The 26,789-nt window shown below is 39.1% G+C and overlaps 1 protein-coding gene across 3 annotated transcripts in view; it reads right to left on the bottom strand.

Moving 5' to 3' along the window:
• LOC100892395 (putative helicase MOV-10) overlaps positions 1–21,767 on the bottom strand; it is a 43,806-nt gene extending 22,039 nt beyond the window's left edge. Inside the window, exons 1-7 of one of the 3 annotated variants that reach the window (XM_030972098.1) lie at positions 21,567–21,767; positions 14,379–14,579; positions 11,323–11,650; positions 10,008–10,136; positions 9,682–9,794; positions 2,038–2,138; positions 1,289–1,434 (exon numbers count right to left, since the gene is read on the bottom strand). In XM_030972098.1, coding sequence (XP_030827958.1) covers positions 1,289–1,434; positions 2,038–2,138; positions 9,682–9,794; positions 10,008–10,136; positions 11,323–11,650; positions 14,379–14,550 — 989 coding nt within the window. In that variant the 5' untranslated portion in view covers positions 14,551–14,579; positions 21,567–21,767. Of the gene's footprint in view, positions 1–1,288; positions 1,435–2,037; positions 2,139–9,681; positions 9,795–10,007; positions 10,137–11,322; positions 11,651–14,378; positions 14,580–19,759; positions 20,165–21,566 lie in introns of those variants that run through there. The other 2 variants (XM_030972099.1, XM_030972097.1) reach the window with 2 other exon arrangements.
• Positions 21,768–26,789: the final 5,022 nt, after the last annotated feature.

The following is a 26,789-nucleotide window of genomic DNA, read 5'->3' as shown; positions in this document are numbered from 1 at the left end:
CTAACCTCGGTTGATCTCTAATAACAATACAAAAGCTTGTTTATTTTCTCCATTTGACGGTACGATAGGGGTAAGACCGGATAACATTATAAAAAAGATACATCCTTCCACCCTACGATATCCATGGCCACAGCTTGGATATGGCAGGATTATATTAGTGCCGACTCACTGCATGCAAGCTAAAGATGGCCATTCAGGTTTCTTAATGCATGCGAAGCGCCCTCTAGACTCCCATGAATGTGCTAATCTGCCTGCAATACAGTATAAGCTTAAAGGGAAAGTCCACCCCCAAAATGAGTTTGTTTCGATAGAGGCAGAATAATAAGAAAATCAGGTGAGTGAAAGTTTGAGCAAATTCTGAATGAAAATAAGAAAGTTATGAATTATTGAAGTTGTGATCAATCAAATACAAATTGGCAACTCTGTGACTTATTATACGAGCTCTCCTTCATTTGCTTTGTGCATAATATTCCATAAAATCATGTTTTCTTCGTTATTGATGACGGAATATATATTTGTTCCTTGCAGGGGGAGTATAGAAACATATTTGCAATTATTATATTTAGGGTGCATGTATGGTTGAAATTTTTCTTGAGGGAAAATGAAAATTTTAGATTTTTTTAGTACTGAGCAAATGAAAGTTGAGCTCGCATGATACGTCATAGAGTTGCCAATTTGTGTTTGATTGATCACAACTTCAAAAATCCTAACTTCCTTATTTTTAATCGGAATTTGCTCAAACTTTCACTGACTTTTCTCTCATTTTTCTACTCCTATTAAAACTAACTTAATTTCAGGGTGGACTTTCCCTTTAAAAATCGATGAAGATTTGCTAAATTATGATCATTTTTTAGGTAAACTTCCTGTAAATTTATAAAATGATTGACAATTTTGGTATTAGTTTGTAGGAAAAATAGAGTTCTACAGGAAAATTACGATTATTTTCTTTGGTCCGTTTTTTTTTCCTTTTTTTTCTCTACGAAATGTCAAAGTTGGGGGTGCGGCCTATGCAGCGGTGCGGCCTTATCGCCGGCAAATACGGTAATAAAAGTGACTGCTACAAAATCAAAATATTTAACGTGTCCTTTCACTTAAATGCAGAATCCACTAGTTATCTGCAGACATATTGTTTGCTGAAAGAGCTCTCAACAACAATAAGGTGTACCTTCTCAATTAATATAGTCTCCAAAATCTAACCCAAACATATTTTATCATATTAAAGGGGTCAGTGTCATATATCGGGTTGATGGGATCTAAATGGAAAGTAATGAAAACTATAAATACATACCCTGAGAGTTCGATTCCGTTTACGATCTCTCCTCTCTTCATCTTTGCAGCAAACCTTGGAGGATTGGTGTACGGTTTGGAAGGTGGGAGATCTTCGTTGACATCACTCACAACAAACACAGAAACAAACCGCAAGATCTTGAAAATCTGTAAACAAATTTAAAAAATCATGATTGATATTTTCATAAAAAGTTTTCTGTGAATAGAGAAAAATGAAAATGAATCTAGACACCAAAATAGGAGCTCATTGCGCACCTATATTGTTTTTTAAATTGCAGTTCAATTAGACTGACAGTAGAGAAAGCCAACGGATCTCTTTTGTTTTTACTACAGAACACATATACTCCATGAAGGGGTGTCATTCTTGCCAACAAGATAATTAGCTGAGCAAGAACTTGCTGCTCCATGAAGCAAACCTACATTTCCAATACACATTAATTTGCCTAAGAAGGTTATTAGTAGGAAGAGCAAGTGCCCATGAAATAAGCGCAACATTTGCTTGAAAATATGCATATACGGTTTAAATACGTTAATTGTTCAAAAACTATGCTATTGGCTGATTTGCACTACAAGTATCTGAGAATTCATATTGTAATGAAAACCTTTATCTATTCTTCAGTTACTGAGCAGCACAAATCAATTAAGAACATCTATAATCCTTGAGATAATTTTTTTTTAAACAACAATAAATGCTAGAATAAAGAAAGGAGAGGGAGAGGATGGACACAAAGAAAGGGCAACTTCTTTTACCTCTCTGGTATCTTCTAGACGAAAAGCAAAGGCAACAGGGCTAGCAAGTCTTCCCAGATTAGAGGCATTGCTACATGACAGCTGCACTGTGTATTCAGATCCTTGGATTGGGTTGGAAAAAATAAAAAATAAATGATTGTTCTTATTAACAAGGGAAGTGTAGCTTTATTATTTCATTTAACACAGGCTACAAGAAAGCACAAACTATGCATTTGTTCACATGCATTATGTCAGCTGGACTGAACAAGAAATATGTTACAGCAAAAGAATAAAATCATATACAGTGAAACCTGTATATATAAAGGTTGCTCAAGGGAAACATGAAAAGTGGTCTTTATAGGCTGGTGGTCTTTATGTCCAGGATCCTAATTAGTAAAGGTTTCAATGAGAAACCATATTTAAGGGAAACAAAAAATGTGGTCTTTATAGACAGGTGGTTGCTAAAGCAGGTTTGACTGTATATGTACAATTTAAAGGAAGCAAAAATTTAACGCTGGATGTTTTTAATGAGCTGAGGCAGAAGGCTGGAGGCACGCAAGAAAACCCACCTCATCACCCTTGATATCAAAACCAAATACTTGTTTGAATGTGCTGGCATCTACAAGATGAATAAAACCAAACACAACAAATTGTGTTGAATATCCACAAAAACGTGAAATAAAAGTGTACAAAAGGATACATGTACAATCAAACGAAGTGAAGGGATAACAAAAGTATAAATACTTATCTAGGTTATCCCCTTAAGCAATATCAAAGAAAATAGGTACACAAAGTAAATTAATTACAAATTTCAATTTCAATAACAGATCAAGTCAAGTACGGTCTGTTACGATATGCAATATCCGAATATCCGGTATCCATCGTAGTAGAATAAACATGTCTACCATCATCACAAACCCGACTGCCGACTCGTCAATTATCATGAGTATCTACCAATTCTAAGACCATCGAACTCATCATGGTGGCAGCGGTGGGATCCTTGGAACCAATTTTGATTGTTAACACCACAATTGATCCAGTTCATGACAGTTGGGAAGTATCATTTAGAAGACAATTTTTGTTTGAAAAGTCCGTCGTTTTAACTTCTAACACACATATCAAAACAGTATACCGAAACACTGTGAAGATGCTGCATATTCTCGATTACTCGTACGTGAATGGTGATGAGTGTATGAGCATATGAAGGTTCATAAAGCCTGCTCAGAATAGCCTTATCAAGTTATAACTGTGCTCAATCACTGACACAGGGGTCTCTATAACTAAACTAAAGTTTGAAACTAAAATTAAACTAAATCAGAACTTCAGAAGTTTAACCTGTTTTCAGATAATATTAACAATAATATCTGGTGTACAGTAGGTTTGCGGGTGCACCATGTGCGAGAGAGAGAGAGAGAGGGGTGTGTGCTGTCGGTGAGACGCTGTGTGTGTCCCCGACGTAGGCGGCGTTGTAGTCTGTTGTTGTCTGCTGTGTATTGTAGCTGTGAGGTTGGCGGCTGCTTTGAGGGTTCGGCGGGTGGCGGTGGTTAATGTACGGGTGTCCGTCGGGGTGGTGAGGGTGGTGCTGGAGGCGGTGGTGGAGGAGGAGTGACCGGGTACTTGTTGATGAGGGGTTTCCAGATGTCGTTGATGTATAGTCCCGAGTCTTGGGGCACGGTGTTGTGGCGATGAATTTCGATGGCTTCTCAGATTCGGCGTGTATGCCAGTGCTTCATTATGGAGATGAGATGACTGTTATCCCATTCGATGGTGTGTTCGTGTTGCTGGGCGTGTTTGACGATAGCGGACTTATCCCAATCGCTGAGTCTGAAGCTGGTTCTGTGCTCCTTGAGTCTTGTTTCCAGATTTCTCCCCGTTTCAACAATGTAGACTTTTCCACATTCGCATGGTATTTTGTAGACTCCAGCTTTCTTGTGGTTTGGATGCTTGTCTTTGTGGGAGTATAGTATCGAATGGAGTTTGTTGGAGGAACTGTGTCGAACTTGGATATCTGCTGCTTGAAGGATACGTTGAATCTTGTGAGAGGCTTGACCGATATAGGGAAGAACAATAGTTTGCTTCGGTGGTGTAGCTGCGGGTTGGTTCTCTTCAGGGGTGGTGTTGGCTGCAGGCTTGTTGGCGGGAGTCTTGGATTTGATCTTATGTCTTGGGTATTTGTTGATGCTAGTTAGGTCTGTGGTGACATGCTGGATTTCCTGGTCTAGATGGTCTGCATCGCTGAGTTGATGGGCTCGGCGGATGAGGGCGTTGGGGACTGATTGCAGTACGGATGGATGGTGGAAGGATCTGTAGTGAAGATATCTATCGGTGTGTGTGGGTTTCCTGTAGACTTGATGAGCGGGCTTGCCGGATGGTGATTTGGTAACGAGAAAGTCTAGGAAGGGGATGCTGTTGTTTTGCTCGGTCTCCATGGTGAATTTGATGCTCGGGTGATGCTGGTTGATGTGGGCAAGAAAGTGGTCTAAGTCACGTACGTCTGCTATGTGGCCAGATGACGAATGTGTCCTCGACATATCGGAGCCAGAGAGAAGGGCGGTGTGAGAGAGCCTGGAGTGCCGTAGTTTCGAAGTGCTCCATGAAGATGTTGGCTATAACCGGTGAAAGAGGCGATCCCAGCATGGCTGCACCTTGAAGTTGGTGGTAGTAATTGTCTCGCCATTTGAAGGAAGTTGAGTTGAGGTAGAAGTACATAAGGTCATGCATTTCATCCGGTGTCAGCTTCGAGGCGTTCTTTGACGATTCGGCAGGATTCGGTGACAGGAACATTGGTGAAGAGAGATTCAACATCGAAACTGACCATGGTGTCTGTATCGTGTATGGTGGTCTTGGAGAATCGTGGTCAGGTTTTTGGCTGTGTCATAGCAAGGTGATCCTTCGGTTTGAAATGATGGGGCGAAGTGGAATGGTAGGTTTATGTATCTTCGGCTGGCCAAACAGGATGGGGCAGGTAGCTGAAGATGAGCGAAGTTTGAAGTAGAGTGGCTTGGATATGACTTCTGTTCTGTGAAGAGAAAGGAGTCGCTGGTTGAGTTTCCTTTCCGTTGCTAGTGTGGGATCTTTCTTTAGTTGTTTGTAAGTCGGAGTCTTGAGGAGCGCACTGATCTTATTGTTGTAGTCCCCTTTGTTCAGAACTACTGTAGCGATGCCCTTGTCTGCCTGTAGAATGTGTATTGACTGGTTGCTGCGTAGATCTTTGATAGCGGCTCGTTCTGGTTTGCTAATGTTGGGTTGTGGTGGCTTAGCTGTAGATAGGGCTTGGGTGACTTGGAAACGGATTTGGTCCGCTGCGGTTCGGCTCAGGAATCTCAGTTTGGGTTCTACTTGTTGAATGACTTCTGAGAACGGGATCTTCTTGGGTGACACGGCGAAGTTGAGACCTAATGATAGGACTTTGTGTTTGGTTTCCGTGAGTGGATGGCTGCTGAGGTTGATAACGGTGTCCTTGGTGCTGGTTGGTGTAGGCTGGTTGGTTGATTGATTTTGGGCTGTTAGCTAGAAGTTTGTTAATTTGACGATCTGCTTCTGTCGGGTTGACTGGAAAGTTTTTCCAGCTGTAGAGGTGTTGAAGGCCTGGCATTTCCGAAGATCAGCCGGTTCCAGTAGTTGGGAGAGGTTTACTTCTGATGTTTGGATGTCTTGCTCCATGGTATGGAGTTGATGGCGGGTGTTGGCGATGCACTCTCTGACAAGGGCTTGCCCTGCCTTGTGTACGATCAGTTTTGCTCGTGGAGTGCTGAATGAAGACTTGAGTTGTAGTCCGGTTGGGGTGATGCTTGAGTCACGGCAACGCTTGAGGAAGGTTAGACATTGAGTGAGAGTGATCAACATTTTCATTGCATGAGACGCCTAATGACATTCACACAGGTGCGAGAGCGTACAAAGGTATACGTGTACGAACCTTATCAACACCAGCCGGTTAGAACCTGTTCACACTAAGATTAACAACACAAAGATCTACACTCATTCGTATAATCTGTCGTAACCAATAAGCACACGTGAACATACACAATGAGTACTAAGTATCCAGAGATGAACTGGGAGGTACCAGACCTACCCGAAGAGTTCAAACTATTCAAGCAAAGAATGGAGCTTGTGTTGGCAGACCAAGATGTAACTGATAACAAGAAAAGGGCTATCAAAATCATAATCGCTGTAGGCAATGAAGGTTTGCGCCAAATCAATGCGTCGGGGCTATCAGAGGCCGACCAAGAAAAACCACAAGAGCTGTGGAAATTGTTTGAAACACAAATAAAGGTGAACATTAATTTTCGAGTCCATCGTCTCGAGCTGATGTGATATCGGCAGAGACAAGATGAGAGCATTGATGCATTCGTTACTCGATGTAGAGACAAAGCAAACATTTGCCAAATCGAGGAATCCGAACTTGCCGAGCGGATAATGGAGGTAGTCATCACCTCAACACCAAGTCTAGAATTCCAGAAATTCCTATTGGACCAGCATAAAGGATATCAAATCAAAGCAATTCTAGTAGAGGGTCGAAAATATAAGGCAGTTGCGGCGAGCAGAAAATGCCTAGAAACGCTTGATCCGACGAAAGAAAACATAGATTCATTCAAGCGGAACCAGGGACGAAAGACGTGTGGAAACTGTGGACGTATCCACAAACCTCGTCAGTGCCCTGCGTACAAAGATGTGTGTCGTGCCTGTGACACAAAGGGCCATTGGGCTAAGTTCTGTAGAAAGGCTAAGAACGATCGTAGTCGTAAACAAGATCGTAAATCAGATGACCAGAAATCTAATGACCGTAAACCGAAACACGGTAACCAATCACGATCAAAATCAAAGGGTCGAAAGTATAAACCGATAAGTGAAACTGAACATGATACTACCACAGATCATGATCACCAATCAACATCAGATCCATTGAACTTCGTACACTTCGACACCATACACACGATCGGACCACACACAGTGATCAACTCACAGGGTACAGTAGCTTATGCAAACATTGACATCATATGCCCACAGAAATCAGGTCAGCATTACCTTTACCTGAAAATAGACTCTGGGGCAAGCGCTAATACTATCACAGTATGCACAGCCAAACAAATATATGGTGACAAGTGGAGGCAAGTAGTGAAACGTACACCAGTAAAGTTAGTAGCATATGGCGAAATATCAATACCATGCATTGGTACATTAGACATAGCTTGTAGATACAAGAGTCTAGAATGGTATACACATACATTCTACATAGCAGACGTGAATGGACCAGCTATCTTAGGGTTGTTAGGGTGCACAGATCTCAGGATTATCACAATCCACACAATGCACAAGGACATACCTACACATATACCTATCACAAGTGTTAGTGACCTTAAACAAACATACCCAGGTCATTTTAATGCCATAGGAAGCTTTAGCGGGAAAGCAAAGCTGCATCTGAAAGATGATGCAGAGCCCACCATAGATGCACCTAGAAAGTGCAGTGTCCACCTGAAGGACAAGATCAAAGCCGATATAGATAACATGGAGAAGCAAGGAGTCATCAGAAAGATAGAACACCACACAGATTGGTGTAGCTCGATGACCACCGTTGTGAAGAAAGATGGATCCATACGGATGTCTTGACCCCAGAAGGTTGAACGATGCCTTGAAAAGGTGTCCAAAAAAATTCCAACCTTGGAAGAAATCCAACCGATCTTCGCAGGAGCTCAATTCTTCTCCAAGCTAGACGCAAAGGCTGGATACTGGTCAGTACACCTAGCAGAGGAATGTCAAGACCTGACCACCTTCAGAACACCATTTGGAAGATATTGTTTCCAACGATTACCCTTTGGCTTATGCACAAGCCAAGACATCTTCCAGAACACATGGATAGGATCGTCCAGAATGTGCCTGGCTGCGTATGTATCGCGGACGACATTGCCATTGTCGGGAAAACAGAGGAGGAACACGACAAGAATCTCCACTTACTCATGGAGACAGCGAAAAAGGAAGGACTCGTGTTCAACAGCTCCAAGTGTACTATCAAGAAGGAAGCTATCAGCTACTTTGGATCCATGTACACAAGATCTGGAATCTTCCCAGATCCAAGCAAGGTTGAAGCTATCAATACAATGCCTTCACCCAAGGACAAGGAAGATGTTCAGAGATGCCTAGGATTATTCACATACCTAATCTATCAGGGAAGTCAGCACCACTTCGTGAACTCCTTCACAAGGAAATTCCATTCGTCTGGGACGAGGATCACGAACATGCCTTAAACAGCCTAAAAAGCGCTGTCTCATCGGGAGCATGCATGCAGTTCTTTGACCCAAAGAAAGAGACAACCGTTAATTGAGGTAGATGCGTCGATGAAAGGGCTGGGAGCATGCCTGCTCCAAGATGGCAAACCTGTAGCTTTTGCATCCAAAAGTCTTTACAATGCGCAGTCCAACTACTCGAACATAGAGAGGGAAACCTTAGCCCTAGTGTTTGGTATCACCCGATTCCATACAGTCACATGAGATCACCTGCAGAGATGTTATTTGGAAGACCCATCAGAACAACACTGCCAAGTCATTATCTTTCAAGAGAATCTACCACCACTGATCATCTCTTGAATCGACAGAGCAAGATGAAAGAAACGCACGATCGACATGCGGGTCCAGATCTTCCACCCCTCCAGGTAGGACAACCAGTCAGAGTCCTACAAAGATCATACTTGGATACCAGTCAAAGTATCCAAAATCTGCGACGAGCCTAGGTCGTATGAAGTATCAACACCCAACGGAGGAATCCTGAGACAAAACCGATCTCACCTGAGGGAGATTCCATCGTCAACCAACCCAACTCCAAAGCGTGTTAGGTTCGACGAAGACTACACCTCATCTACTCCAGCAGAAACACCACAACAGAATGGCAACAACCATCAACCAACTCCAACACCAGAAACTCAGAACATTCAATCTAAAGGACCAACGACAAACTCGTAAACCACAACTAGATATGGACGCAACATACGTACACCAGCGAGATACATGTTTGAAGATTGAAACTGAACTCTTAAATTTCTTCAAAGAAGAGAGAAGATTAAAAGAACTCAGAAGACGTATAGTTTAATGTAGTCTTAAAAAGTTTATTGTTCATATGCATGTATAACCATTGTACAGTATTTTTGGTATGACAAGCATAATGTTTACAAGCCAAGAAACAGATGCTAGCCCAAACATGTTTCGTTTGGAAATTTATTTTATAAAGGAATCAAGTTATATCAAAACTATGTTCCATCTTGCAGATCAACTGTGAAGTTGAAAGTGGAACGATATAATTATTTATACATTAAATACTCATTCGTTAATACAACGTATTAAAAACAAATCAAGATTTTATGTTATATAACCTGATTGGAAAAAGTTCATTAGGAAGCAAATAACCAAAACTTGCATACTACCAAAAGTATTGTTAACAAAGATGTTATTAATCATCGATCAGTGATGTTCACTGATTCCCAATCTTTCCAGAGGAAGGGGGATGTTACGATACGCGATATCCGAATATCCGGTATCCGTCGTAGTAGAATAAACATGTCTACCATCATCACAAACCCGACTGCCGACTCGTCTATTACCATGAGTATCTACCAATTCTAAGACCCTCGAACTCATCAAGGTCATGTCCCGAGCATTTACTGTAGCAACTTACCCGCAGGCATCTTGAATGTATTGATCCCGTCAAACACATTATGTTCATCTTTGACCCTGAACTCAGGGCGAGGTTGAAGTAGAGCTATAGATATGAGAGCTACCTCCCTGTCACTGTGTAAGAATTAACAATGTCAACAAAGGATCAGATCCATGCATTCTTTATTATCTTTTTGTGTAATTGTAACAGTGTCACAAAGATATCTTTTATGAAAATACAATTTGGTGAAGATTTGAAGTAGTTTAAAGATTTATGCAGATGGTTGCTTGCAACCTTCACAAGGAACCTATTTTGGCTGAATACTTATGTTTTGTGACTGTACTTACCTGATTGACTTGATCTTGAAGTTCACTTCCTTAGTAATGTCCCTCTGCATCTGAGTTGTTACATTTCCCTTGCCATCATCATATTGTGTCGTGATTGATACTCCATTCTTGGTTTCAACTAGGTCATCCCTATTAAAAAGAGATGGTGTAGCAAAATAAAAAAGGGATGAATTTCCTCACCAATGACTTCTTTCTTCCCGTCTTTCTGTATATTTCTTTATTATGTTCATATGCAGAGTTTGGAAGCATATAATCATACATCTATGTGATTACCGATAAATACATGCATGTCAGATTGTTTTGTCAATATGTTCAATAGTTGCACATTCGATTCAAAGTCAGAAGGCATCAAATCAAAATATGGACAAAAAAAATTTAGAATCTAAATCACGTACTCAAAAGCAATAGGGTAATATCTATCCTAAGAGGTTTACTAAATCTGAATCTTTTAATTTCTTGAACGCAGTGAGTGCATGTAGCTAAAATGAAAATCAATTTCTTCTTGGCGATTTCACATGGAAATGGAGATTATATAGTAAGCACTTAAAAGACATTAATACATGAGAAAATAACACAAAGCAGGTCCTGTCTGGGAGCAATAAGCAGTTGAGATATCTAAGTACTTATCAAAATGCATACCACTAGTACCGTCAATCTCCGTGTATAATGCACGCTTTTTTGCCGCCGAAAAAATTGAAAGTCGGGGGTGCATCTTATACACAGGTACAATTTTTTTTTTTTTTAAGTTTCGATTCATGCCCCTCCACCCGGGGCTATGCCTGGCAATTAATTAATGTCTCCCAGCTCAGTAATCTGTGTGTTGTCTCACCACTCGGAAACTACAACAACACTCAAATTTGTCTGTACTCTTGGTTTGAAAGTAATCTTTCTAATAGATCTCGATATGTAGTTTATAATAATAATTCCTCAAATTTTTCTTCTATTACACATGGCGTACTACAAGGTTCTATCCTAGGTACTCTCCTGTTTTTAATTTACATTAATGATCTTACACATTCTTCTAAAAATGACATTGTTACTATTATTTGTGACAAAAAATCGGCGCCTTCATTGGCACCTCGATGTTAAATGAAAGTCCTTCCCCGCGTGGGTTTTCGGCAACAAAACAGCAACAAAAAAAAACAAAAAAAAACGAGAGATTTACGGCATATATCTTGACTCTTTGATTGCCGATTTAAAAACTATTTTGGTTTTTTATTTCTGCCGCTTTAATGATTCAAGGGTGTGCAGAATGAACAGTGTTGGAAGGAAAAAGGTACAGTGAGACAATATGAGATATGAGCTTGAAATAAACCTCTTTGAGTTGATGTCCTTCTTCAGCATGTTGACCCGATGGCGATTCCCTCTGATGTACTCCCTGTAGGAGACCTCAGAGTTGACAATCACTCCGCAAACCTCACAGAGGCAAGGGTAACGTTTGCGCTGAGCGGACCACCTTTCTCCATTGCCTGCTGCCCTTGCTGGTGACCCCTGACCGTCAAAAGCCTCCTCGGACCTCCTAATGGTCCTATACTGGTCTAACGCCACAGAGTCATAGGCCTTCTGAGGGAACACATGACCGTTCTTTACACGTATCCTCTTGTTGCGTTTCAAGCACCACAACAACTTGGAAAATCCAAAGGCTGAAAAATTGAAAACATATATACGGTCAAAAACTATAAATCATTCATAACCCTTGTATATTGGGGGGGGGGGGGGTTGGTGGGTTTTTCTTGAATCAACTCGCTGTGCGTAATGATGAAGAACTCAACAAGCTTTTGGGTGGGGTGACGATCACTCAAGGTGGTGTTCTGCCCAACTTTCTGCCCAACTGGGACCACACGTTTATCCGTGTATGCGAACGAACCACCACAACACGTGTAAAAAATTCACTAAACGGATGCAAGAAGAAAAAAAAATCACCTGTTTTTCAGCATTATAATTGCTGAAGTAAAAAATTTCACAAAAATATCCGTCATCAGTCTAAAAATAAAGTTTAAAATCTAATGCTACTTCAATCAATAATTATTTCCATACACTGTACAATTTTGATCCAATTATGCCATTGAGTCTCTTCTCTTGTCTTCATGCAAACAATGCCAATCATTGCAGTCTGACTTTCGCATAAGCGCGAGGGTTTTGTGTGCAGTACCGTCACTACAGTAACAACTTTTTCAAGAAAATCCTTGTTCCGACGCATGTGCAATGTTTTCCCTAAGCGTGAATGCACACTGGTTTCCATCGTCCATTTGTTTTAGTATATAAAAGATAATACTGCAAACCTTTGCAGCATTGGGTACAGTGTTACAACTCATGGGAGGAAGCTAGGTACCGGTAATGAAAATGAAAAATAATGTTTTGCAGACAATATTGTGACTGAATGAGAAGTTGTAAAATCAGTATTTATCATAAGGATCGCATTTTTATGAAGTCGTAAAATTCGGCAGCCATGTACTATGCTGGATTGCTTACATGGCTGAAATACTGTTTTGGTTTTTGGTTAATTTCATAGCCGTGTACACGTTTACATGCACGGATATAACTCCCCCTGTACACAGATAGGAAATTACACGCTAATTCCCAGCACTTAAGGTGGACTAGTTGAATTAGGGCCTTTGTTGAATACTTTTATACCAGTAGGTAAGCTTTAATATGTCACAATCTCAAAAGACATAAATTGAGACAACTCAATTTTTCACATACTTCAATAATAACAAAATTTGGTTATACAGTATGAATAATTTAATTGTTAACTGTAGGGTTATTGCTTCAGTAAAACCGACTCCACAGTAATTATTTAAAATGTAAAATCTTTATGCTATGGCTAATTTTGACCCTGCATGGCCACACGTTCCTAGTTATAGATCACCTGATCCCATAGTAATACAGGCTAATTATACTTAAGGGATTGACCATAGACAGGCCTGCAGGCCTAAGCTATATTGTCGATCCCACTATTATCTCTTATGTTATATTTATGGTGTATTCTTGTTTGTCTTTTGACTGTTTTGTATATTATCAGATTGTGGAAATAAACTAAACTTGAAATATAGGGATGCATGTCACAGCTATACATCAGAATCAACACACTAGGTTTTAAAAAAGGAATAAGTATTTTGGCCCCACCCCACCCCCCCCCCCCCTTTAAACAAAACAAAAATCCCAATAATGATGAAGACCTTTTACATTTTTTATTGATTCATGTTGAATAGAAAAGAAAAAAATTTGTCTACATCCTTCCTGTGGAAAAATTATGTTGAATTTTTCCATTTTTTTTTTCATTTGAATTTTAGGACGTTATAATAGCATGTTGCAGTGAATAACATCCTCACTGATGCACAGCATGGCTTCCGGCAGGATTTGTCAACAACCACCCAATTGACATCAGCTGTCCACGACTGGTCCTCCATCCTACAGCAGCGCAGCCAAGTTGATATAATCTTCTTGGACTTCAGTACTACAGAATAAGCGGTGACTCACTCCAGTGGATAATGTCACTCGATCCTCTATGATAGACAACAGGCAGTCGTAGTTGATGGATCTAAAAGAACATGGAGGGATGTAACATCTGGTGTCGTCCAGGGATCCGTCATCGGCCTGTTCCTGCTGTATATCAACGATATCCAAGACAACATCCAGTCCACAATGCGTCTCTTTGCAGATGACAGCATCCTCTTTCGTGAGATTCAACATTCAGATTCAATACATACTTCGGAAGACACGACCACAACCTGAAGTATGTAATTCCTGTTGCACTATTGACTTCTTCCAGTTCTTATATATACTATCCAAGAGCAACAAGGATCTGGAACCCACTTCAAGGAGGCTGCTCTACCCTCCATCAGAATGATGCAGCCCCCCGTAGGATCTCACATCATAAGCTTACTAGCTTGGTTTTTACTGGCACTGTACTTGGCATATATTACTGCACCATTCCTGCACTTCGTGACACTCCATGTACCGGTAGTTACTCGCCTCACCTACCATCCTAGTATAGCTTCCTGAGTGAGCTGCCAAAGAGATTACCCAACTGATTGAATCTTTGCGCAACACAAAACGTCAACCATTCGGTACAAGGGTCTGAAATTCAGACTATTTAATAAAATGACTGCAATCCCTAAATTTGATTTGATAACTAACAGTCGCTATTTTCCCACAAAAAGACATTTTCAAGCCCCTTCGTTTTGAGGGAAGTTCTACATTAGTATTATCTTTCAATTGCCGTTGGAATTTAACCTTTTCATTTTTTGGGCCTGCAAATGGGGACATATGGTACCCTTTTGGACCAAGCACACCATTTTGATGGAGAGCCAGAGACATACAATACAAAGAAAAATATCATGTGTCTACCACTTGTCAGTTGATCATTACCTTTAACACCTTGCCCTTGGAGGGAAGGCTTGAATTCATCATAATAGAGGTCACGTAAAGCTTCCTTCTCCGTGACCTCTTGGTGACCTGTACTTCCGAGATATTGGAAGAACCTCTCTCCAATGTCAAGCACGTCTTGGACTAGATAATTTCTCTTTGGCTTGGTACGCATCTTGGATTGATGACAGAGTCAGAATTAATCTGGAAATTGGAAAATAAACAAGACTGGAATTCATCACAGCTAGCTGATGAATTACATGTACATAGTAGGTGATCTGCAGCAAATGATCTTATGAACGATTGACAATAGAAAGAGGAATTCCGTCATTAGAGAAATTCTGGAGAGAAATTCTGTCATCCCAATATGAGGGTGAACTACAGCAGTGGCGGATCCAGGGGGCCTGCCCCCCCCCCCCTGGGAAAAAACATTAAATTATCCTTTTTTTTGGAGATGCCCCCCCCCCCTGACGCTCAAAGGGGGGTGCGATTTTTCAGGGCCCCCAAAAAAATTAGTGCTTACTAGCCCCCCCCCCCCAACTAAGCGAAATATCGACCAGCTGTTTCACCGCTAAATATTTTCTCACGAATTGGGCCCCCTCCCCTGCCGCCGGCTGGATCAGCCCCTGAACTCATGTTTACCATCATATTTGGATGACGGAATTTCTCTACAGATTTTGTACAGAAATTTCCTGTTCCACTACGGATGTTACATGAATTTTCTTGGTAATAAAAACTCCCCATAGGGTTTGTACACAAACATCTGAGCATAAAATCTGGATAAACAACAGTCTTGAAATAAGACTAATATTTTAGAAAGAACCATATATTACGATGCGTTAAATAAAGTATGAATTTTCAAATGCATTATTTTCCCATTGGCTTTCTCCATCAAATCTAGAATGCAATAACTGATACCGGTCAACAACATAAGGTCTGCATTGGCATGATCGAGACAAATGTATCAGGAATATATCTCTCATGGCACACTATGAATACAATCATCCCACAAGAAATACATTAAATGTAAATCTTAAAAATAATAAATTGGCCATAGAGTTTTTTCAGACGGGTGTGTTCTTACCCAATAAGGGATTTGGACTTTCACCTTTAATAAAAAAAAAATTGACTATGATCCCAACGTCAAATTCAAAAATAAATGGCAAATTTTTTCTAGAGTATACGCTCAGCTACAACATACTAAAATTGGGGGGGGGGGGAATCGGTGATACTGTCTGATGAACATCAACAATACACAAACAAGACAAATGTGACTGCATCTCGTATGCCTTCGCCCTAAATAGGAAATTATGGATTTATTTGTGACATTTCACGATGAAACAAAACGAGACAAAATGTCTATAATCAATTGTCAACCGCCGACTATGATCTTGATCTACTAGCCCTAAAATGTAATTTTCCTCTTCCAATAGTAATTCCATTTAATACCACGATTACAAATTGCGATAGCAAAGCTAAAAATCTTTAATTTAAGAAATTTACCCCTGTGACCTTTGAACTACTGACCTTAAATATTCCTATGGTGATACATACTACATGTATCACCAAGTTTGAGGCTAATTAATGCTGTGAATGGTTCTATAAAGATTTTGAACTAACAAGGATAAAACCTGTAATTTCAAAAATCGACCTTTGACTATTGACCAATACTTACCAAAAATCTGATCAGATTGTCTTCAAACAATGATACATACTATCACGAAGTTTAAACTCCATATCTCTATTCTCTAGTAGTACTTGAGATATCACAATAGCAAAGCTAAAACTTGTAATTTCATAGATTAACCTGTGACCTTTGACCTTTTTACCAAAAATCTGATCAGATCATCTTCCTATCGTGATACATATTATCAAGTAGTTTGAGCCTCATTGTTTCAATATCACTTTATTTTAAATCATGAACAAAGTAATAGTATACGATTGCATAGATCTATAGTTAGAAACTACTCCCAACAAAGTATAGAAAAGTAGAAAAGTGAAGAAAAAAAAGCCCAGGTCATGTTTTATTATTAACAATGCTGTGCTAGTACTTCATATTATTCATGATGGAATATGTGACACACATTGAGTGATTTTAACTTTGGTGTTAGTGTTAGTGTTTAGAGCAGTCAAGAGCTCTTAAATCGAGCGGAAGATTTGCTGATGAAATTAAGAGCCCGATAGCAATATCAAAATCGATAGCTTAACACCAGCCGTGACATCACCACATACTTGATTTCACAACGTTGATTTAAAAATAGTACATAAAAACTAAAGATATCATGAAAAGTACAGAATAAATTTACACCTATTTCTCTCGTCTTATAAAATTACTAATTTTACACAAAAGAATATATGAATTACCTGTTTCACATATTTGTATTTGATTGTCAGACAATAAATTGGCATTGTTAGTGTGTTGACTGTGTGCGGGTACAACACTAACACTGAACTGGAAATCAACATTTGCTTACACTATGAATATGACTGACAAAGAAAGCGGACAAAATATACAGTTCCTCAGCTAAACAAAGGAACATCCCTTCACTGCTATTATGTAAAAATGTGTAGAACATGTGTCACATGCATATTCACCTTTTTACATAATAGCAGTGAAGGGATGTTCCTTTGTCTACCTGAGGAACTGTATATTTTGTCCGCTTTCTTTGTCAGTCATGTTCATAGTGTTAATCCCTAGGGGCTAGTGTTAGTGAATAGGACATTTGTACGTAAAATATTAAGACCAGCCACAAAGATCTGTTCAGCAGACGACAATTTTGCAAAATCGATAACACTAGCTACCGGAAGTTGACGATATTCAGAGGTCAAAGCCTTAACACCAGCTGATTTCCATTTCGGTGTTTAGGCTGGTGTTAGTGTTTATTAAACACTAACACCAGCCTTAAACACCCAACATGAAATCACTCAATGTGCAAAGATATTAACAATGCATTTAACATGTCATCTGTTTGGGGTCACAAGGGTTTGAACTCCATGTCAAAGTAATATGGATCAATGCCATTGTGGCTCCAAACAGACGTTACATAAATGCGAAATGGATATATAGAATTTAGAAACAATACATGTGATTGATGTGTAAGAAAGAATACAAACAAGTTTTATCTGAACTCTACATTCATACAAAAGCTCTTGGACAAGTATGAATGATGAATTAAGCATAAAAAAAAAAATCAGAAACGAGACTATCCATTCCTAATTCAAACAGAATTACCTTCAATTCAAGAACGAGAAGTTTCTTCTTTTTCCCCCAGAATATACAAAGGTTGGGTTTTAGGTTTGTTTGGGTACATGCTTTATGAACTGTTGTAACAGTTGAGTATTAAACCAGGGAGATTGGCAATGTCATGTTTTATTCCGAGGTTGGGGAAAGATGATGTACATGTACATGTAGATGACACACTTGCTTGTCTGGCTTTCTTGAGTAGATATGAAAGTATGTTATTGTGGCGCAACGTGTAGCGCCCCTGTTCTAAGAAGGTTGGACAACTATGTAGCAGGTGGTTGAACTACAAGTTCTTTCACATGATTGTGCAAGAGGTCAGAAATTTCGGGTCAATGTCGCTATATTCATAAGGACCGCTATTCATAAGGACCACTTTTTATAATTTGAGAAAAGGGTCATAAGGGTCAATATTCATTAGGATCGCTATTCTTAATCAACGAAGAGGGTCAGTATTCATAATATGAGAAGAGGGTCGCTATCCATAATACGAAATCGGGGTCGATCGATCGCTATTCATAAGGGTCGCTATTCCTAATAGGAGAAGAGGGTCGCTATTCATAATAGGAGAAGAGGGTCGCTATTCATAATAGGAGAAGAGGTTCCCTATACATAATACAAAATGAGGGTCGCTATTCATAATACGGAATGAGGGTCGTTATTTATAAGGTTCATTATTCATAAGCGAAGAAGATGGTCGATATTCATAAAACAAGATCACCCCTGATTATCCGATTACATCTGATTATCCGAGTACACGTCTCTAGCTCTGCGTACGTTGCAGTCCTATTGTTGATTCTGGATTGTGATCGCGGCAAGATGGATGTTAATTGGATTTGGATCTCGTAACTTCTCGTTGATAATGCAGTGTCAGACTGAAGTCTTTACTCATGAGGAAATACTATTGGAATACAACCCAAATCTAAGGTAATGTAGCATAACTAGTCTAGTAATTTACTAAGACATAGAGGGCGTTATAGTTAATTGTGAAATATATATGTAGACATCGTGAGATGCCAGTCAGTCAGCGTTGACCTGTCGTTGCGACAGGTCCGTAATTTCGCGACATGAAATTGATTATTCCAAGGCTCTTACGGACGGCGTAGAAGGAACACCTTGAACAACTTAAAGGTACTATGTCCCATTTGCAGGCCAAAAAATGAAAAGGTTAAATTCCAATGGCATTTGAAAGATAATATTAATTTAGAACTTCCCTAAAAAAAAGGGGGCTTGAAAATGTCTTTAAGTGGGAAAATAATGACTATTAGTTGTCAAATCGACATAGGAGCTAGAGCCAATAAGTAATAGTCTTGATTTTCAGACCATTGTACCGCATGGTCGTACGTTTTATGCTGCGCAAAGATTCAATCATTTTAATTTTGGCCATTCCAAGAAGTGGGTTATTGATGTAGACAAATCCTTTACAGCTCTTTTTATGTATGTTATTACCAAAGAAGAAAAAAGCCAGTCAGTCACTCAATTCTGACATAGTGTCTGACAGTGAAGTCTAGCAAGTAAATGGGTTTCCTTGTATAATTTGAATATTAGGACACTGCTAACTTTTAAATGTCAGAGATAGGACATACATCACATATTCATAATTCCTGCAAAGTTCTACAGAATTTGAGGTTGGCTGCAAAATTGGGACATAGTATATGATATGATGATATCTCCTATTTTGGAACTTCTGGAGTCAGCAGATGGGTGAGTTGTCTTAGTTAAAGAAAATACTTTCTTTTAAACTTTGTTTTATTTACATAAATAAATGAGTAATTAAAAAGTTAGATTTTGGTATTGGCCTCCCTACTTGTGTGTACAGTGCTTGGAACTTTACCAAGACTTGGCCAAATTTTCTAATCATTTTGATGATTCCATGCAGAACCTTGCAATACACCCGCCCCCCCCCCCCCCCCACTCCGAGAACGGACGGACCCCATGCGTGTTACCAAAATGTCCTTTCGTAACAAAAGAAAAAGGTCGACCCGTATTAACTTTACACACCGGACTTTTGCTGAAAAGGGGGGGGGGGGGTCGCTTGGAACACGCATATAAGGGGGCCAGGCAATACACACAAATACTTAAATGCTAGACGATCAACCGCATGACCAGAACTCAACTTAATTATCTTTAACTGCATACTAACCAAGTCCAAGATGCAACTGCAGTGCTAGACCAAAAGCTTCAGTCTCTCTATATTGTTGGTTGTTCCACCAAGACTACGTCTGGCTCCACTAGACCTCCGTATAGATCTACAGACAAATGTCAGTTGTATTAAAAAGAATGATCGACCCATGCCAGATGGTTATTTATGTCTACTGCAGTGCAAGCAAGAGCCGTGGCATTAAGACGAAGTCTAACTCGACTCAGCTCCATGCAGACTAATTAAGGCAAGGGGCAAGACTCTGTCTCTGGGTCCATTTAGCCAATGATCACGACCAAACCCCCAAAATCAGGCAGATGTCAGACCACAGTCACAGGCCGTGTTATGACTTTACCCTAGATTAAGGCCGAAATTCACTTGTGGGCGCCGCATGCGTGCCGTGCGCGAGATGTTTGAAGCCACAGTGGGAATTCCCCTTTTCACGAAAACTCGCATTGATCAGTTAGTCTCTTTTCTCAGGAGTTTTAACGATCATGTATAAAGCTACGCAATTTTCAAACTAGTAAAACTACCGAGTCATAAAATTCAGCGTTATAGCTAAATTTCTTAAATTTATCTTTACATATCTGAAGATGAATTGTTGGAAAAAGTAGTCTTATATCATGGTACGATGTACTATTAACGCATTTTCACTCAAGTCGATGGTTTTAACTTTTAATATTTGGTTTTAGCAGATTTAACGATTGAGTCATGTATAGGCTATACTCATGCCCATCTTGCTTTTGAGCATAGGAGATCAGGGTTTTCTAATTCCCCAACGAATTGTGACAACAACAAAAACAAAAATAATAATTTTAAACAATAGACAGGCTATATTTCCTTCTTTTTTTTATAATCCACAGGGAAAGCGGGTGAAAGCGGATGGCTGATCGGTTGCCAAACTGTACCAGCCACAAAATTTGCAAGCCTACATATAGGTCAATGCAGGTAGGGTTCACAAGCTAGCTAGACATATTCAACTGGCTTTAAATCATATAATAACACTAATGATAGTAAGAAGAAGAAAAAGAAGGAAAAGGAAGAAGGAAAAAAAAGGAAAGACGAAAGAAGAAGGGGAAAAAAGGAAAGACGAAAGAAAAAGAAAAAGAAATGGTTATGTCTGTGTATATAGTTAGATCAGTGTTGACAGGTCTCAGAAGAACAATATCACCAAACGGCATGTGAAAAGTCACCTGATAACAGTGCCAATACGGACAAATGTTAGTGATGTATTTAATTTCAAATTGGATTTTTATCACCGTAAATTTCATATTAGAGAAAAGGGAATAAGAAGAAGAAAGAAAAAAATCACGTTTAGCATATACCGGTGGATATGCCCAGCTCAGTGCGCATAATAGCTTGTCAAACTCACTCTCTCTCTCTCTCTCTCTCTCTCTCTCTCTCTCTCTCTCTCACTCACTTAGGCCTACTCATTTATTAATTTACTCCTTTTTTCAAAACTAACAAGAAATCACTACAAAAAATTGGTCATAATGATTATTAAGGACGTTTTTCCACCTGGTATTTTCTGTAATATTGATTGCAGTAGTCAGAGATCTACTATAAATTTTATGAGAACCGTCTGGTCGAAAATGGGGCTCATATATTCGCCCGAACGTTGGGAGTTTCCCACTCAAAATTTAATATCAATATTTTTAGATAATCCGTTAGTAAAATAGTGGATCAGACCAGGAAATTTATGACTAAAAAAATAGATGCCCCTCAAAAGGCATGCGCCTTAGGCCTTATGTTAACTTGATATATCACGTTTCTTAAAAATTAAATAATATAGATCTAGAAATAAGCCTACCTTTTATAGTTGTCGAACGACGTTATTTATCTCCACTCATGCAGTCGCATTCAGACTCCCATCAATTACATGTATAAACTTTGTCAGTGTTCATGAAGAAGAAAAGAATGACCAGGTTTAGTTGGCAATATTCGACTATCTCTCTTTCAAAGACTTGGTTTCCCTCCGGCATCGTTAAGCCATCTAGCATATGGAATCCCTAACAATATCGAATAGAGTAAAAAAATTCTATAGCCTATATATTTATGACTGTACGGTAATTTCGGGAAATAGTCTTTACCAGCCGTCACTCGCATAATCTTTTTTTCTTCGCATATACTTTTAAGTAGTTTTAACCTTTTCGTGTGATCATGCATGAGGAGAAATATGTAAACACCAACTGTGTCATAAAATTATTCCAGTTTATATGCCTCAACCTACGGGTCATCGATCGGGTCAATTCTGCGGTTTATCGATACACTGAAACTGTGTCTGCGACAAAGACTGTACTGTAATCGGTGGGAATTCCCACTAGAGCTTAAAAATTATTTCGCAATGCGCGAGATATCCATCGTTCCCATTAACAATACATTATGCAATACACATAATAACCATGTTTGCATGAGGCAGCATCAGGGAGGTGACCCTGGGCAATATCGGAATATAATACTTGTACCATAATACTTGACAAAGAAACACGGAGGAAGTGGTTCAAGATAAACTTGAGTTCTGGTAATAGAAAATGAAATTCTGACAGAATTCGACGAAAATATGTGATGTGCCAAACAATTTTGGTAGAAAATGTATGGTGGCTGACGCTGAGTAATGATCATATAAATAAAAGGAAATTCGGGTAAGTAGGCCCGAAACGTACATTAATAATAATAATAAAAGTTAAACGGTGCATCTTATAAACTCTTGTAAGTCTCACTCAAGGGTGTCGATTTGTATCCGTGGTTGGGGGGGATGATAGGTGCCAAAATATTTTCGGCAATGGATCAAAGCAACCAAAGTGGTAGAAGCGTGTGGCAAGTTGCACCCCTCCCAAGCGCGTAGCCAGGATTTAATTTAAGGGGGGGCGGTAGTTAGCACACGAAGCGCGGTTCCTAAGGGGTTGGGTGCAGGGAGGGGGAGTCCCCCCCCCCCCCCCCGCAAAGCGAGGAAGCTTTGACGTTTCACTAAATTATTAGAGAAAGAAGACGATTCGTTGGACCGTTCTCGACTCTTAATCCTTGTTTGAATTAAATTCTCCTTCCTCCGCGCGTAGCGCGGTAGCTCTGACGTTTCATTAGATTATTAAAGAAAGAAGACGATTCTATGTACCATTCTCGACTCTTATTCCTTGTTTGAATCAAGCTCCCCTTCCCCCGCGCGTAGCGCGGAAGCTCTGACGTTTCATTAGATTATTAAAGAAAGAAGACGATTCGATGTACCATTCTCGACTCTTAATCCTTGTTTGAATCAAGTTCCCCTTCCCCCGCGCGTAGCGCGGAAGCTCTGACGTTTCATTAGATTATTAAAGAAAGAAGACGATTCTATGTACCATTCTCGACTCTTAATCCTTGTCTGAATTCATTTTTACCCAATCCTGCGCGAAGCGCGGAAGCTTTCACATTTTATTACATTATTAGAGAAAGAAGACGATTTGTTGTATCGTGTCCTTCATGAATTCAGTTTCCCCCCTACCGCGCGAAGCGCGGAAGCTTTAATGTTTCAATAAATTATTACTCTTTATCCTTGTCTGTATTCACTTTCGCCCATTCCGCGCGTAGCGCGGAAGCTTTCACGTTTTATTAAATTATTAGTAAAAGAAGACGATTAGTTGTATCGTGTACTTTGACGTTTCATTTGATTATTACTCTTAATCCACGTCTGAATTCAGTTGCCCCCCTAACAGCTTTGCCCTGTTCGCTAAATTATTAGAGAAAGAAGACGATTCATTGTACTGTTCTCTATATTAATCCTTGTCTGAATTCAGTTTCCCAACTGAAAATAAGTTGTGACATAATAATCTTTCTCCAAAAATGAAAAATGTTTTAGGAAATATCAGGAAATAAAATGAGTGAAAAAAATAAAAATAAAGATACAATGACGTGAATTTTAAAAAGGGTGAACGGAAACAACATAACAACTAGTGAACTATTTTATAAGTCATACTAATGTCCGAAAATCTTTCTCTTTGTCTCCGATCTCATCACGAAATCGTCACAGAGTTCATCTATGTTTACACTGTCCAGGATTGTCTGATGTGCATTGCAGATTGCTACTTTTGTGCTTCGCGCTTAACATTTAGCTCGTTGCTTTTGATGCTGCGTCTTTGCATTTGGCGCACTGCATTTCTATGATATGCTGTTGATTGAACAAATTGAATAAATTCATCAATTCCTGATGAAGCCGTATGAGCGAGAATTCAATTTATTCTTGTCTCATGTACGGTTGTCTTATTAACTTCGTATATAATGTATGTATTATGAAAATGAGATAGCAAAATGTGTATATTGATGGTCATCTTGCGAGTAATAACAATTAACTACTCTCATCGGACTCTCATCATTAATTTTTCTCTTCATTTAAAAAAATAATTTTATGGTGAATTATTGGGGGGGATGATTGTACAGGCCATCCCCCCCACCTGAAATATTGGGGGGGATATATCCCCCCCATCCCCCCCGGGATCGACACCCATGGTCTCACTCTATGTGCATATATGGGATTTGTGGTTTTTATCGGCGAAGAATGCTCTGTAGGATCTGTAAGTTTTTCTGCGTTTGTGTTTATTTCACAGGTTCAAACAACAACCAATCGGGGGACACTCGTTTTTCCGAAGGTTCGTATTTCCGAAGGTTCATAATTCCGAAACACAAATTTCCCATGCCTAGGGACTCATAATTCCGAAAGGAAAAATTGTTCATAATTCCGAGAAAAAAAAATAGGAATCATAATTCCGAAAATGAAAAAGGGTTCATAATTTCGAAAATGAAAAAGGGTTCATATTAATTCCGAAAATGAAAAAGGGTTCATAATTCCGAAAATAAAAAAGGGTTCATAATTCCGGAAACGAAAAAGGGTTCATAACTCCGAAAATGAAATAGGGTTCGTAATTCCGAAAATGAAAAAAGGTACCTAAACAAGAGGCGAGTAGGGTCGGTTTCCTTCTCACTTCTTTCTTTCTTCTATTCATCTCTGTTTCTGATCTATAATATCTTTCTTATACAGATTCCATTGCTTGTAGTGTATATAAATGTACATTATTGACATTGTAACGCCACTGAGTAGATTTAAGAATTAGAATTTATTTGTGATAGGTAATCTAGGGCGATGAAAATTTGAGAATATATAAGTGCACGTTCCATGTTACTAGGAGACAGCCATCCCCTCTTCCCACAAGACAGAGACAGAGACAGAGAGAGAGAGAAAGAGAGAGAGAGACAGAGAGGGGGAAAAAGAGAGACAAAAACAAAAGACTATAGGAAAATATAAAAAGAAAAGGAAAGAAAGGAAGGAAGAGAGGAAAATCAGAAAGAGGGGCCCGGACAAGATTGAAATCGGTGATAGAGAGTGAAAGATAGAAGAGGGGGTATCATGATTAATGAGGTGATAAGTGGAGGTAATCTCACCGATTACGTTTTATTTTCCGATTTTTTTTAAATTTTATTTATTTATTTGTTCATTTGTTTGATTGTTGCTTTTTATTTATTATTGTCTCCTCCGCCCTTTTTTCTTCACTTTCCTTTCCTTTCCCTCCCCCCCCCCCCCCTTCCTCCCGATCCGCACCAGCACAACTTGTTGACGGGAAACATCGATATGTTCGTTTCTTTTTCCCTTTTTTTTTCTTCTTCCTCTTTATTTTCTTTCCCTTCCTTTCCTTCTATCTCTCTCTTTTTTTTGCTGGAGGGGGGGGGGGGGGGTAACAGCCGGGGAGGCCACCGATCTCCTCCCCCCTTTCTTTTTTCTTCCTCTTCTTACTTTCCCATTCTCTCCTCTTTCTGTTTTTTCTTCTGTCTCTCTTTTTTGTTGTTTGCGGGGGGGCAAGGCACGCTTGGCCCCCTGGATCGACGCGCCTGTATTCAGGCATTATTTTCTTGAGGGATTTTAAATCAATCACGTCCGCCTTTTAATATCAGCTAGTGCTTTGAATCATACCTTAAAGGTACTATGTCCCATTTGCAGACCAACAAAATGAAAAGGTTAAATTCCAACGGCATTTGAAAGATAATACTAATTTCGAACTTCCCTAAAAAAAGGGGGCTTGCAAATGTCTTTAAAGCCCAAGTCCACTCCAAAATAACTTGATTTGAATATAAGGACACTGCTAACGTTTAAATTTCACAGAAAGGACATACATGACATATTCATAATTCCTGGAAAGTTCTACAGAATTTGATTTTGGCTGCATAAGGGACATAGTATCTTTAACCTGTTAAAAATATTATTAGAACTTTAATGGAGAAATTTAATATTTTTTAATATTTTTTCTTCAAATGTAGCCTGATTACCCAGGCAATACTTATTTTGCATTCATGCATTAGAAAGAGAAGACGATACAAGTAAAGCAACATAAAAATATGGAAATATAGCATTATCTGGCCGCCGCCAAATAATCTAGCTACTATGTTACGCTCCGGATAGAAACAAAAATTATAGAAAAATAAAACAATGAATTACATAGTGAGAGATAGAAAGAGAAGATTGAAGGATAAAACCAAGAATAATGAAATGAAGATAGAGAACGGAAGATAGAAGGGAAACAAAGAATTAAATAATGAAGATAGAAAGAGGAAATGATAGAAGGATAAAAGCAAAGAGTATCATACGGAAAAATAGAAAGAGAATAATATGGGAGGATAAAAACAAAGAATAACATAAGGAAAGCAACATAACTTATGGAAAGATATAGAATTATTAGGCGGCCGCCAGATAAATCTTTTATTTCTGATGTTAGGTTGTAGATAGAAAGAGGAAATAAAGAAAAATAAAACAAAGGAAAGATATAAGTGGAAGAAGAGAAAAGGAAAAACAAAGAATAGCTTTAACATAATAATGATAGATAGAAGGGGAAGAAGAGAAAAGAAAAAACAAAGAATAAGGAAATGAAGATAGAAAGAGGAAATGATAGAAAAATAAAAACAAATAATAACATAGGAAAAGAGAGAATTATCCGGCGGCCGCATAATTCACTGGTTCTTATTTAGTGAGAGTTTTCTTTTCCCTTTTATCTCTCTCTCTCCCTCTTTTTTAACCCTT

The sequence above is a fragment of the Strongylocentrotus purpuratus genome, unplaced genomic scaffold (assembly GCF_000002235.5).
Source record: "Strongylocentrotus purpuratus isolate Spur 01 unplaced genomic scaffold, Spur_5.0 spur5_scaffold_6, whole genome shotgun sequence".
NCBI classification, from domain to species: domain Eukaryota; kingdom Metazoa; phylum Echinodermata; class Echinoidea; order Camarodonta; family Strongylocentrotidae; genus Strongylocentrotus; species Strongylocentrotus purpuratus.
The sequence above is the reverse complement of the archived record's forward strand: the minus strand, read 5'-3'. Positions and strand labels throughout refer to the sequence as shown.